This window comes from Neopelma chrysocephalum, unplaced genomic scaffold (assembly GCF_003984885.1).
Source record: "Neopelma chrysocephalum unplaced genomic scaffold, ASM398488v2 Primary Assembly neopelma1_59, whole genome shotgun sequence".
Classification (NCBI taxonomy): domain Eukaryota; kingdom Metazoa; phylum Chordata; class Aves; order Passeriformes; family Pipridae; genus Neopelma; species Neopelma chrysocephalum.
Window position 1 is genome coordinate 17,514,639 of NW_020897714.1, and position 12,064 is coordinate 17,526,702.

General features: G+C 51.7%; 1 protein-coding gene across 1 annotated transcript in view; it reads left to right on the forward strand.

Annotated features, from left to right (window-relative positions):
• Positions 1-11,518, forward strand: part of MRTFA (myocardin related transcription factor A) — a 48,954-nt gene extending 37,436 nt beyond the window's left edge. Inside the window, exons 6-14 of the mRNA XM_027680170.1 lie at positions 39-214; positions 658-813; positions 1,327-1,577; positions 1,918-2,089; positions 2,369-3,484; positions 4,678-4,791; positions 6,615-6,788; positions 7,166-7,226; positions 7,659-11,518. Coding sequence (XP_027535971.1) covers positions 39-214; positions 658-813; positions 1,327-1,577; positions 1,918-2,089; positions 2,369-3,484; positions 4,678-4,791; positions 6,615-6,788; positions 7,166-7,226; positions 7,659-8,158 — 2,720 coding nt within the window. The 3' untranslated portion in view covers positions 8,159-11,518. The remainder of the gene's footprint in view (positions 1-38; positions 215-657; positions 814-1,326; positions 1,578-1,917; positions 2,090-2,368; positions 3,485-4,677; positions 4,792-6,614; positions 6,789-7,165; positions 7,227-7,658) is intronic.
• The last annotated feature ends 546 nt before the right edge of the window (positions 11,519-12,064 follow it).

Sequence of the window (12,064 nt, forward strand, 5' to 3'; positions counted from 1 at the left end):
GTTCCGCTTTACAGACATGTTGATGTTTGTGTTTTCAGTTGGACAGGTGAACTACCCAAAGGTTGCAGACAATTCCTCCTTTGATGAGGACAGCAGTGATGCCCTCTCCCCGGAACAGCCAGCCAGCCATGAGTCCCAAGGGTCTGTCCCATCACCGATGGACTCTCGGATTTGTGAGCCTCTCCCTAGCACCACTGGCACATCACTAGCTCAGGTGAGAATGTGGAGGCCTCCTGCAGTGCCCTGGAGCTTCACTGCTGAGGATCCTAAAAAGTGAGACTGAGGGATCCTTAAAAGGTATAGTCTGTGAGATTTCACATGGGGTCTTGGCTCCGTGGGGTGTTAGTGACATGCTCTGCCTATTTAGAAGCCCTTGTCATGGTGTCAGGTGGGGAAGTGGATGATCATTGCTTGGTGATATAGCCTCTGTGCAACTGATGCTGGCAGGCAAAACTGGGAGACACAAGTGTGGGATTTTGGTTCCTTTTCTGCCCTAGGAAGTTGTGCTGCTTCTCAGGGACAACTGAAACAGTGGGTTAAAGGAGTCTGATTAATGATTTGAAGCCTGTGCTCCTTCCCTCTAAGTGGACACTTCCTGAACTCTGTTAATTTCCCTCCTCATAAGTGTACTCATTATGCCTTTTTCTGTCCCTGCAGGGTTCATCCCAGTTGCAGATTAGTGCAGACACCAGTGAAACTCTTTTCCTACCTGAGCAGCCACCCCCGCCTCTGCCACCTCCGCCTCTTCTGCCCCCTAGTCTTACCAATGGAGTGGCTCTTACTGCTGCCAAGCCCCCACCAACACTCATTAAGGTACTATTTTGGCTGATTTCTTCATTGTTGTAGTCTAAAGGAAGATCAGGTGGTTACTCTGAAGCAGATTTGGAGTTGGAAGTATTAGATTAACAGATGCAAAGGAAGGAAACTTACTTCTCACTAGTGTCTTCCTCTGACACTAGTTGTAACATACTTAATAGGGTTTTCTGCTCCATGATGTATTCATCTTCTATAAAATGGGTGCTGAATGCAAAATGTTTTGAATCAATCTGAATCAGTGTTATCCCTAATTAGAGTCGGTGAGTCTGCACTGGATGAGCAAATGATCTGGTGTGCTGGGAAAGCTGACCTGCATTATGGTGCAGTGTAAGCTGCTGCCGGTGCTGTGTCTACAATGTTGCCTGAGTTAGAGAAGCATGGAAAGACCCTCAGGTCAATGAACTGGAGAATTTCAAAATGAAAATCCCAGTGTGTGTTCTGGTTTACATGGGGTGTTATGTTATATCAGTGTTTCCATTCTTACTTGCTTCCTCCTTTTCTTCTAAATAGCAAAGCCAGCCCAAGTCTGCTAGTGAGAAGTCTCAGCGCAGTAAAAAAGCCAAGGAGTTGAAGCCGAAAGTCAAGAAGCTTAAATATCATCAGTATATTCCCCCGGACCAAAAGCAGGACAAGGGAGCTCCTCCCATGGATTCATCCTATGCCAAAATACTGCAGCAGCAGCAGCTCTTTCTCCAGCTTCAGATCCTCAACCAGCAGCAGCAGCACTACAACTATCAGACGATCCTGCCAGCCCCACCAAAGTACGGGTCCGCAGTGGCAGCTCCCTTAGGAAGCACTTGGTTCCCCAGTAGTGTTGCCAGAGATGTGATGTTTTTGGTGTGAGGGTGTAACACACTCAATCTTGTAGGTTACAGTGGGCCTCGAAAAGGGCCAGTGCCAGATGAATCAGACAAAAGTAGTTGAAGTGAATTGGTTGGCACAGCAAGGGGCATGGATATAGGTGAAGGCATCGGTGTGCTTTAATGTCTAGGGCAACAGTAGTGACCCAAATGTTTCTGAACTTATATGATTGTTGACACTGAGGGCCTCCAGTGCCTTTCCACCTTGGTTTTGATGTCTGTGTCTTTTATTTTCCTGTAGGCCTCCAGGGGAGCAGCAGAGTGGTGCCAGTGCCCCTGCCGTGCGCAATCTCTCTGCCACAGTCAGCAGTGCATCTTCAGGATCCTCCAGTTCCAGTGGGTTGATGAGACAAAACAGTAATGCTGCGGTGGGCAAGCCTGGCCCTCTCCCTGCCAACCTGGATGAGATGAAGGTAAATGCCCCGTGAAGCTGCACAGCCCCTTTTTTGCCGTTGTCAGCAGGCAGTACTGAACAATGTTGCTGTCCCAGAGCGGGGCTGAGGTGGACTGACAGGAGTTAGTGACAGCAGCTGGGATTGCTACCCTGCAGTCTGTACCCGAGGTGCAGGTTTGATGGCCTTCAGAAGGATCAGTTTAGTCCTTTGTCTTATGGCTCTGGTAGCTTTTGATAGTTGTTTGGTTAGGAGTGTGTGTTCTCTTAATGTTGCACTCTTTTTCCTCCCCTGCATCAGGTAGCAGAGCTGAAGCAGGAGCTGAAGTTGAGGGCCTTGCCTGTCTCAGGCACAAAGACGGACCTGATTGAGCGTCTCAGAGCTTACCAAGAGCAGAACGGTGCAGCCGGCCAAACAACCTCCGCTCCCAAATCCAGCACAGCAGCTGTCCTCACAAAAGCTGCTGAAGTGGTGGTAGCCTTCCCAGCTGCCAGGCTGAGCACAGGGCCAGCCCTTGTCACCACTGGCATTGCACCAGCAGAAGTAGTTGTGGCCACAGTCACAGGTGGCAGTGTGATGAAGTTTGGCAGCACAGGCTCGACTCCTCCTGTTTCTCCAACTCCTTCTGAGCGCTCACAAATGAGCACAGGGGATGAGAACTCGGGCACCGGAGATACCTTTGGAGAGATGGTGACCTCACCCCTGACCCAGCTCACCTTGCAGACATCTCCAGTGCAGTTCCTGGTGAAGGAAGAAAGCACCAAGTCTGCCTCCTGCAGCATAAATGCAGCACCCAGGTCAGAGCGGTGTAGCACTGGTAACAGCAGAGATGCAGAAATCAGGGACAAAGACCAGATGCTGCAGGAGAAGGACAAGCAAATTGAGGAACTCACCCGCATGCTGAAACAGAAGCAGCAGCTGGTTGAGATGCTTAGGCTACAGCTGGAGCAGGAGAAGCGCTCTCAGCAGTCACAACTGGCCCCAACGGCTGCGGGAGAAGGAACAGCCCTCGCCTCCAAGCCAGGAACATTTGGCACCCAGGTCAAGAGTGAAAACGGTTTCCTGAGTTGCCAGTTTGCGAAGCAATCCAGTGGCCAAACAGACCAATTCAGCCCTGCACCACCCGCTAGCCAAATGGACACTTCGAATCCAAGCCCAGTGCCAAAGAAAGCCGTGATGGTGAAGCAGGAGGTGCCAGCCGCGGAAGCAGAGCCGTTGTGCCAGTCCCACAGCCCGCGGCTTTTCCTTGGCCAGCAAGGGAGCGCCCTAAGTGACCTCATCAAGGGCACCCCTCCCCCCACCCTCATCACTGACTCCACAGGGACCCACATCGTCCTCACCGTGACCAAGCAGAGCGCCGAGAGGCAGGGCCTCTCACCCCACGGAAAGGCAGGGAGCAGCTGCCCGGCCTTGCAGGTCAGATCCCTCAGGGGTCAGATCCCATCGCTCCTGCGGGCAATTGGATTCCTCTCTCCACTTCCCACTCCTATGTCTGAGGTTACCATAGGATGGTAACTTACTTAACAGGGTGGAAATTCAGTGCAGTAAAAATACTGAAAGGGCTGAGCTGCTTGCTATGGTGGCCAGTAGATAGTGAGTGGCTTTGTAAAACAGAGCAGTGTAAGCAGATCTTCAGCAAAAAAGACTGGAATTTGACAATGAGCTGTGTACAGCAATGCACGATTGGCTATGTGCATCACAGGCTGTTCAGCATTCTTCCAAACACATGGTTCTGCCTTTTGTCAGGCAGGATCTCGGGCTTGGATGACAGGGTTTGCTGCCACAGTTCACTAGTTTTTGAAAGAACAACTACGCCCATGGTACTAAAACAAGCAGAGTGTATTTCACCTCTTGTCCTTTACTGGAGAGATCGTAGTTGGAGTGATAGATGGGTCACTTTATCTACCAAGAGCCGAAATCAGACCCTGGAAGCAGACAGTTTGCCTTTTGGCTGCTTTTTGTTTTAATGCGTGTCAGTATTTCAGTGTTAACAGAGTCTTTCATCAGAGGTGATTTACTATTCCCCTGCTGGCATGAGCTCACCACTTAACAGAAGTGTTCCAAGCGTTTCTTCCAGGAAGGGATAAATATGTCCAGGTTTTATAGCATAAGTCAAACCCCAGCATCTTCCATGACATCAGAGAAGATTTCCATTCTCTGCTGGTACATTTCTTGCACTTGCTGCAGAGCAAATAGCAGTGTCTGCCATCAGGGACAGGCACTGAGCAGGCTACGTTTGCTGCGTAGCAGGTGAGATGCCAGGCAGCTGTCCAAATACCAGCATCCATTGTCACCCTTGATACCCCCGAATATCTAATCTGAACTCCAGCTGTGCTCCAGAAGGGCACAGGTCTTGTGTCAGGTCTGTCAGCCCTCAAGGCATGTCATGGGTAGCCCAGGGATTTAGACTGGTACTACCTCCTCTTTTAGGAGTCTGAATCGCACCCCAGTCTGATTTCTCTGCTCAGTGAAACAGAACGATTGACACTGAATTTTCTAAAGAATAAAGAGTGGGGAAAAACAAACTTTATAAATCCTTTAAGAAACAAAAGCCCTGTTCCATGTGGTGCCTGGGGAATAACCTGTTATGGATACACTTTCCTTTTCAGAGAGTACAATCATCACCTGCTAAAACTCCCAGCCAAGCGCCGTGTCAGCCACCTGCAAGCACCCCCCAGCAGCCCCCGCAGCAGCAGCAGCCCAGAGGACTGAAGCAATCCAAGGTAGCTTGCTGTCTGCTCACTTTTTTCCTTGTTTGTGTTTGCCTGCTGCCAGAATTTGTAACACAAGGGCAGTACCAGTGGGTGTTTTAAACAAGCATCGTTTGTGGATTAAAAACGAGAGGCCAAAGTGGGCAGCCTTGGTTTATAGAGGTGTCCCTTACTCCTGAAGGAGTGCAGCTGAACTGAAAAGGTGGCTGCTGCATGGAGAGAGGGTGGTGTGGGCAGTGTGTCTGCTGCTGAAGATGCTGTGTGAGCTCAGAGGGGTAAAAGGAATGTGACATTTTACTCTCTGACACTGCTGAGCATGCTGTCATTTCCATTCCCATGCCTTGAGCATGCCTGTTAATTACCTCTCTGTGAAGTGCAATGCTGCTTCAGGAAAGAGAGCACCTCTGACTTTACCCCTTCTCCAGGTGATGGCTGTAAAGAGGATCTGCTGTGCATCTCCTCCCTTTCTAGCCTGCTTAGCTGTCTCTAATGTGTAATTAAGGTACAGAAAGATTACGAAGAGTTTTTAGAGCTTGGAGGATCACTTCTGACTCTGTTCCTGAAAAGGATTTGAAGACAGGAATCATTTCTAGTGTAGTCAGAGTGAGATATCTACTTTGCAAAGAGTCAGTCAGTGCCTTGTTTGCTTTGAGACCTTTGAGAAAGTGCAGAAGGTAAAGGAAGGCACCTGTTTTCCTCAGAGTCCCTTAGCCTGTGTGTTGCAGAGGCATCCGTGGGACTCTCCCAATCCTTTTGCCTCTATGCAAGGTCAGAAGCCAGGTCTGCAGGTGGTCACGAGGCAGCTGCCCCGCACCATATTTTCTTTCTTGGCACCTCCAAACCTGCAGCCTTTCTTATCCAATGGTTTCCATAAACAGTCCCTAAAAATTGGTGCTTTTGGCAAAACCGGCTCACCCGCTGTGTCAAAAAAGGTACCCTCCCAGCACGTCCCCGTGGCCTGTGTCACAGTGATGGTTTCCTATCCCTCTCAGGAAGAGAGGGGACCCCAGACCAGCTCTGCCAGCTGGGGCCTGGCATCCCTCCTCTACCTGTGGGTCACAGAACAGATGAACAGCTTTCCAGGGAAAACAGGATGGGGAAGGGCATCAACACTTACACATGTTGGAAGTGGCGTTCAGCAGCTGCCCAGGGGTCACTGCTCCAGGCATGCAAGTTTCAGTGTGGGTCATGCATAGCTGCTGTAGAAGCAAAGGCCTGATCCTTGTTTGAACTTTTCTTATGGGCAGTTGTGTGCTGATTCATCTGGTAAAGCTGAGTCACAAGCACCACTTCCTGCAACCCTTGGGGTTTCCTTTGGAGCTCTGGTGCTGCTGAGTGCTCTGGTGCTCTCCGCCCAGCATCGGGCTGTGAAACTTGCTGCCTAGTGAGGCTGGCTTGTGTTCCCAAAGCAGGCACTGCAGGGGGATGTGGGTAAAAGACAGGCCCTGGATATATTGCACTGAGTAGGCTGAACACACAAGGGAAGTGCCCTCTCTCTCTCTGAAGTGCTAGAGGATTTCCCCACTTGGACAGATGGGGCTCTCCCCATCCAGGAGCAGCGAGGTAGTGGTTTGTGGTGTGGCAGCTTTAGCATTAGAAAAATCAGCAAAAGATTTCCAGCTGTGAGTTGGAGGGGAAATCTGTCTTCCTTCCTTAAAGCCAGGGCATAGTGCACAGAGTCCAGGGAAGAAGGCAGACTGCTGAGAGTAGATCCGTGTAGACCTCTGTGCAGCACTCAGGAAGCGAGGGGTGATGATAGCCTCTCAAAGCAGCCGTGAGACAGGAGTTGATGTGGACTTTTCCCTGATCACCCCTTCTGCCTTCATTCTAAACAGCCCTTATCACAGCCCAGCTCTCCTGCTGCCCCTTCCCCATCCCAGATGGACCTGGAGCAGCAACAGCACACGCCGCTTTTTGGAACTCCACCTGCTCTTCCTGTTCCCTCTGTCCCAGTGAAAGAGCCACCACCAGGCTATGAAGAGGCCATGAAAAAACAGCCAAAGGCCCAGGTGAGATCAGTTGTTCTCCCTGGTTTCCTTGGAGAGCAGATGAAAAGCTGCCATTGTAACTCTGCTTAGTTTCCACTGATAGGGAATGGAGACATAACTGCACCTTCCCAGTTAAATTCCTTCTGGAGGGTTTAGGGCAGACCCTAAACCGCAGGTAAAAATTCCAAGCCACTCACTGCCAATTGCCAATCATACTTTCCCAGCCAGTAACAGCCTGGGGTTATGGAGGACTCTGGTGCCATGCTCTGTGTGCTCATTCTTGGTAGATAACAGGCCCATCCCTGGAGTGAGGGAGGAGAAGCAGCAGCCAAGGGTGTTGCTGGAGGTGGAAGCTCCTCTGGTAAATAGGAAGCTAATCCTGCATTTGCTCTCCTCAGGAGAATGGCTGTTCCAGCCAGCAGATGGACGACCTGTTTGATATCCTCATCGAAAGTGGAGGTAAGGAGACAAAACCAGCATTTCCCACAGTCTCTGGGTCTGAGTCTGGGGACTGTAGAGCACTGAGAGGAGAGTCTGTCATGGCCCCAGTCTTTTCTCCACTGTCCCTTGCAGTGCCTTTAGCATGGGCAGTAGTCATTAAGGCACGGAGATGCCAGTCAGACATTGGTATGATTCTGTGATTCTCAGCGGCTCTGCTGCATCAGATCTGGGCACATGGCTTCTGAGATACTGGACCGAGACTGAATTCCTCAGAGGTGGGCTGAAAACTACCCATAGCAAGGCAAGCACAGGATGAGTTTTCTTATGCTGCTGGTGGTCAGTGATGGCTCAGTGTCAGGGGGCTCCTGTGGCCCTAGTGGGTGGGAGGGATCCTTCTGATGTTCAGCCAGGCTTTTCCTCACCTGGCCTGCCTGGTTGTTCCCTGTACAGAGATTTCTGCTGACTTCAAGGATCAGTCGTCCCCAGCTGGGAAAGAACCACCTGTGGCCCCGGCCTGCTCCCCACCGCCCAGCAGCCACCATTCCTCAGAGCTGGCGGTGCCAGTGTCCTTGGGGCAGCCGGTGCCCGTGGGCCGGCTGGAGGACTTCCTGGAGAGCAGCACCGGCCTCCCATTGCTGACAGCAGGCCATGATGGGCCGGAGCCCCTGTCCCTGATTGATGACCTCCACAGTGAGATGCTGAGCAGCTCAGCCATCCTGGACCACCCGCCTTCACCTATGGACACCTCGGAATTGCACTTTGCTCACGAGCCATCTGGGAGCATAACCCTGGATCTGGCTGAGGCTAACTTGGACAGCATGGACTGGCTGGAGCTGCCAGGGGGGCCTGTCATGAGCCTGGCTCCTCTGAGCACCGCAGCTCCCAGCCTCTTTTCCACAGACTTCCTTGATGGACACGATCTGCAGCTGCACTGGGATTCTTGCTTGTAATTCTGTGAGCAGAGACTGAAGGGAATGGGAGTGGGAGGGCACAGGCATGCAGAGGGAAGAGGCCAGTCAACCAAAAAAAAGAAAAAAGAAACAAGCTCCTAGTATTTGTACTCCTCCCCCTAACAGTGTCCTTCCTGCACGAAGCCGGCAGTGGGCCAGGCCAGGGCAGGGAGAACTGCTGCTGCAGGGGGAAGAAGCTGCAGGAGCTGTGGGGCTGGCGGCCTCCTGCCCACTCCATGCAGCCTGACCCAGTCCAGGTGAGAGCAGAGCCAGCAGCCCCTCTTCCTCCAGGCAGGAGCAGTGACGGCAGTGCATTGCAGCCAGGAATGAGTTCCCTCACGTGGGACAGAGCTGGGCCTGAGCTGTTTCCAGAAGCAGCACTCTGCACCTTTCTGGGATGGGCAGATAAAGGGGGTTGTGCTGCCCCAGCATGGTTGGTCTTAATGGTTGATCTTAATGGTTGAGGAAGGGGATTCTACCTCTGGAGCAGGACACAAAAGCAGGAGAGCTGGCTGGGGGTCTGGAGAGGCTGCCCTCTGCACCACCTGCTGTCTGTCAGGGGAGGGTCTGATCTGCCGCAGGGCTGTGAGGAGCTGGGCAGAACAGGCACCTTTTCTAAATGTAGCCAAAGGGAACCAGGGTGACCCACCAACCTGGTAATGTCTAAGCTGGTTTCCCAAATATTGCTGAGCTTTGCAGAGGCCTGCCTGCCTGCCTGCCTGCCTGCTTCACTCACCTTGGGCTGCAAAACAGATTTTTAAGGTGCTAAAAATCAGGTCCTTATATGTTAAAACTGCTGTCAGTCACACCCCATCACCCCCAGCTTCCACAGCACTTGTGACATCCCCAGGTGAGCAGGGCAGTCAGGCTGTGGCAGAGGTAGGGACAAGAAAGCGCCTGTGTGCCCTGGGGAGCTGGTAAGGGGCACAGCTGGCAATAAGCAACATATCATTGGGGGCCACGTGCAATCTGTTCTCCTGCCTTTGCTGTGTTGGTGCCTCACTGTAGCAGGTGCCCCAGGGATGGATGTCAGACCCAGTAGGTGAGAAAGGGGAAGTGGCACTGCAAAAGGGGGGTTGTATGGCATGGCACAGGTCCTGGCTCAGTAGTGCAACTGTGAGGGCCCCTTTCTGGGGAAAAGTGCAGGCCTAAAAGCATGTACTGGACAGCTGACCTCTGCTCTTCCTTTCCTCCTGTCCCATGGGGTAAAAGGCAAAAGTAAATGGCAGCTTAGTGTAAGCTGGTGCCCTGTGTCCCTGCAGGGCCCCAGGCTGGTGCCTCGGGGTAACTGCTGAATGAGGAGTGGGTGGACAAGCACCCCAAGCTCCCCAGAGCCATGACGATACTATTCCTTGTGCAGGGTTCTGTGTTGGAAACCCAGGCCTGTGGCTCACTCTTGTGCTGTTACTCCTGTTACTTTTAAATTCCTGTGTTAGTAGTAGCTCACGGCCATACTAAGCAGGTGGGACATGGCTTAGGTGGCCCCATGCAGGCACCTCGCTGCACAGCTGTCCCAGCTTTGGCACTAAGCTGGGTCCAGGCTGCTCTGGCTCAGTGAGGTGGGGGAAGCCATGGCTTCTGAAATCATACGGACCGAGGTACTGACCCTGCTCAGGCAATGAAAGGATCAACCACCATCCTCAATATCTCCTTGAGGATGCTGTCCCATCTTTCCCTTGCACTGGGCTGCAGTGCTTCCTGCTGGGGAGGGGTAGCTGTGAGCAGCCACATGCTGCTCCCCTGCACCTTTGGTACATGGGCCTCTTCTCAGGGGGAGGCTGGGCCACAGCAATGTTGGCACCTCTGCTACATGGAGGAGCAGGTGAATGCCAGCCCTGCACAATGTGCTCTCCCTCAGCCATTAAACTGGCAGCTGGCTGTAGTCATGTCTGAGCTGGGAGAAACTCCTGCTTTCCTGAGCCCTATTTGCTTGTTAACTGCATGGGGAGCCACTTTCTTAATTATTTGCAGGGAGAGCCTGCTGGCAGCTTCCTTCCTTTCTACCCCTTTCTCTCTCCTCTTCCCCCCAGAGCTGTAAGCAAGTCAGAGCCTCTTATCTGCCTCCCTCAGTGTTTGGGCTGGGGAGGACACTGTCCCCCTTTCCCCTAGGCTTTCTATTGCTCAAGCTACAGCAGCACATCCTAAAAGTTAGAATAACGGAGACTGGTCGGCACCCCCTTCACTCCCCTGAGCCCTCCCTAAATTCTCTCCTAGCGCAGTCCTGGTGCTGGCTGGGAGCAGTGAGTACATTAGCAATCGCCTTGCAGAGCTGCCACCAGCTCCCCTCAGCTGTGGGACCAGGTGGGTGCAGGAGGTAAGGGGTTTCTTAGGAGGAAAGTATGGGTGAGGTGGGAGGATCTCTGAAATGCTAAGGGGAAAAAGTGAGGCTGCCTGTTTGTCAAACTCAAGCAAAATCAGGTTCTTTTAGCCCCCAGTTGCAGTAGCCCTCACAAAAACCAGCTGTGTGATTTCCTTCATACAAATAATTACAGAGCTGCAACCAGTAAATAAAGAATGAAATTATCAAAGTGCAATGAGCTCCTAGAGGAAGGTAGGAGTGCTCCAGCTGCAGTCCTGGCCTGTTACCAATTTACCTCTTCCCTGGGGTTGCTGGTGAAAGACTGAGCATACGGGTGCTCCCTTTCACCTTTACCCGTCCACCTGTCCTGCAGGTGTGAAACTGTAGGAAATTAGTGACCCTGACTTTGCCCAACACACTTGGATTGGCTGATGGGCTGAAGAACCTCAAGGAGCCCAGACGATACAGAACCATGACCTCATCTCTGGAGGAATCCAGCTGACCTGCCAGAGCCCCTCTGCACAAGGGGCTTCTGCCAGGAGAGCAAGTGATAACCCTGTGCCTGTGGGCAGAAGGGAAGATGGTGCCTCAGCCCAGGAAATGTTAGAAAAGTCTTTTCCCCAAGCAGTGCCCAGAGCAGGCTTGCCCAGTTCTCTGCTTTCTTACTATTATTTGTTTGAATAATAGTTCAATAGTTCTTTGTCGGAAGAGGTATTCCCCTGGACATACATTTTTGCACCCATTGGGAAAAATGAAGTCTGATGTTCTGCCTCTACCTTGAATGTAATCCTGAATCTTTCTGCTGTAACCACTACTTGTTTGTAATGTGTATTTGACTAGCACGCACTCTCCCTCTTCCACTATGCAGCAAACGGCAAGGGGTGATCAGCACCATCAGAACTGGATGGTGTTGGGGCATCAGATCCAGAGCAAGTTTTCAACTGGAAAAGGATAAAAGTGACAAGTTAATGGGGGAGAGAATCGATCTTTAAATTGAATTATTTTTTCAGTTACAAATATTTGAAAAAAAAATCCATTTTATTAAAAAAATTCCAAACAGCCACATGCTCAAAAACTTCTCTGCTATGCTGGTGGGAGGCCTTGGGGCCACTCTGCCTTTTCCAGCTAAGGGTGAGTTATCCCTCTGGGTCTTTCTCAAACCTGAAAAAAGCAGCTTAAGTGGTGGTGCCTCATCCTTTTCAGCTGCAGGGAGATTCCCTCAGTGTATGGAAATTACCTACCCTGCAAGCAGAAGTAGGTCTTACACTAGAACAGGGGCAGCTTTTTCAGCCTCCCCCAGCCCAGCAGGCTGGTCTGGACCCCAGCTGGTGGTGAGGTGACACTACCTCTTCCACAGCCACATGCCAAATGAAAAGACTCACTTTGACATCAGTACAGACTCTGCAACTTCCACCCTCCCAAAAGCTTGGGCTTCTCAACAGAGTTCTCCCAAGGGCCTGTGCCCTGTTACTGTCCCACTTTGCAGATAAGACTTCACCTGCTTTTTCTGGAGACACCTGTACAGACAACACTGCTGTCTCCCCTACCCAGCCCTGCTTTCTGCCAGCCCCACTCCCTTTCCTAAGAGCCCTCCTCCTGCAGTGTCC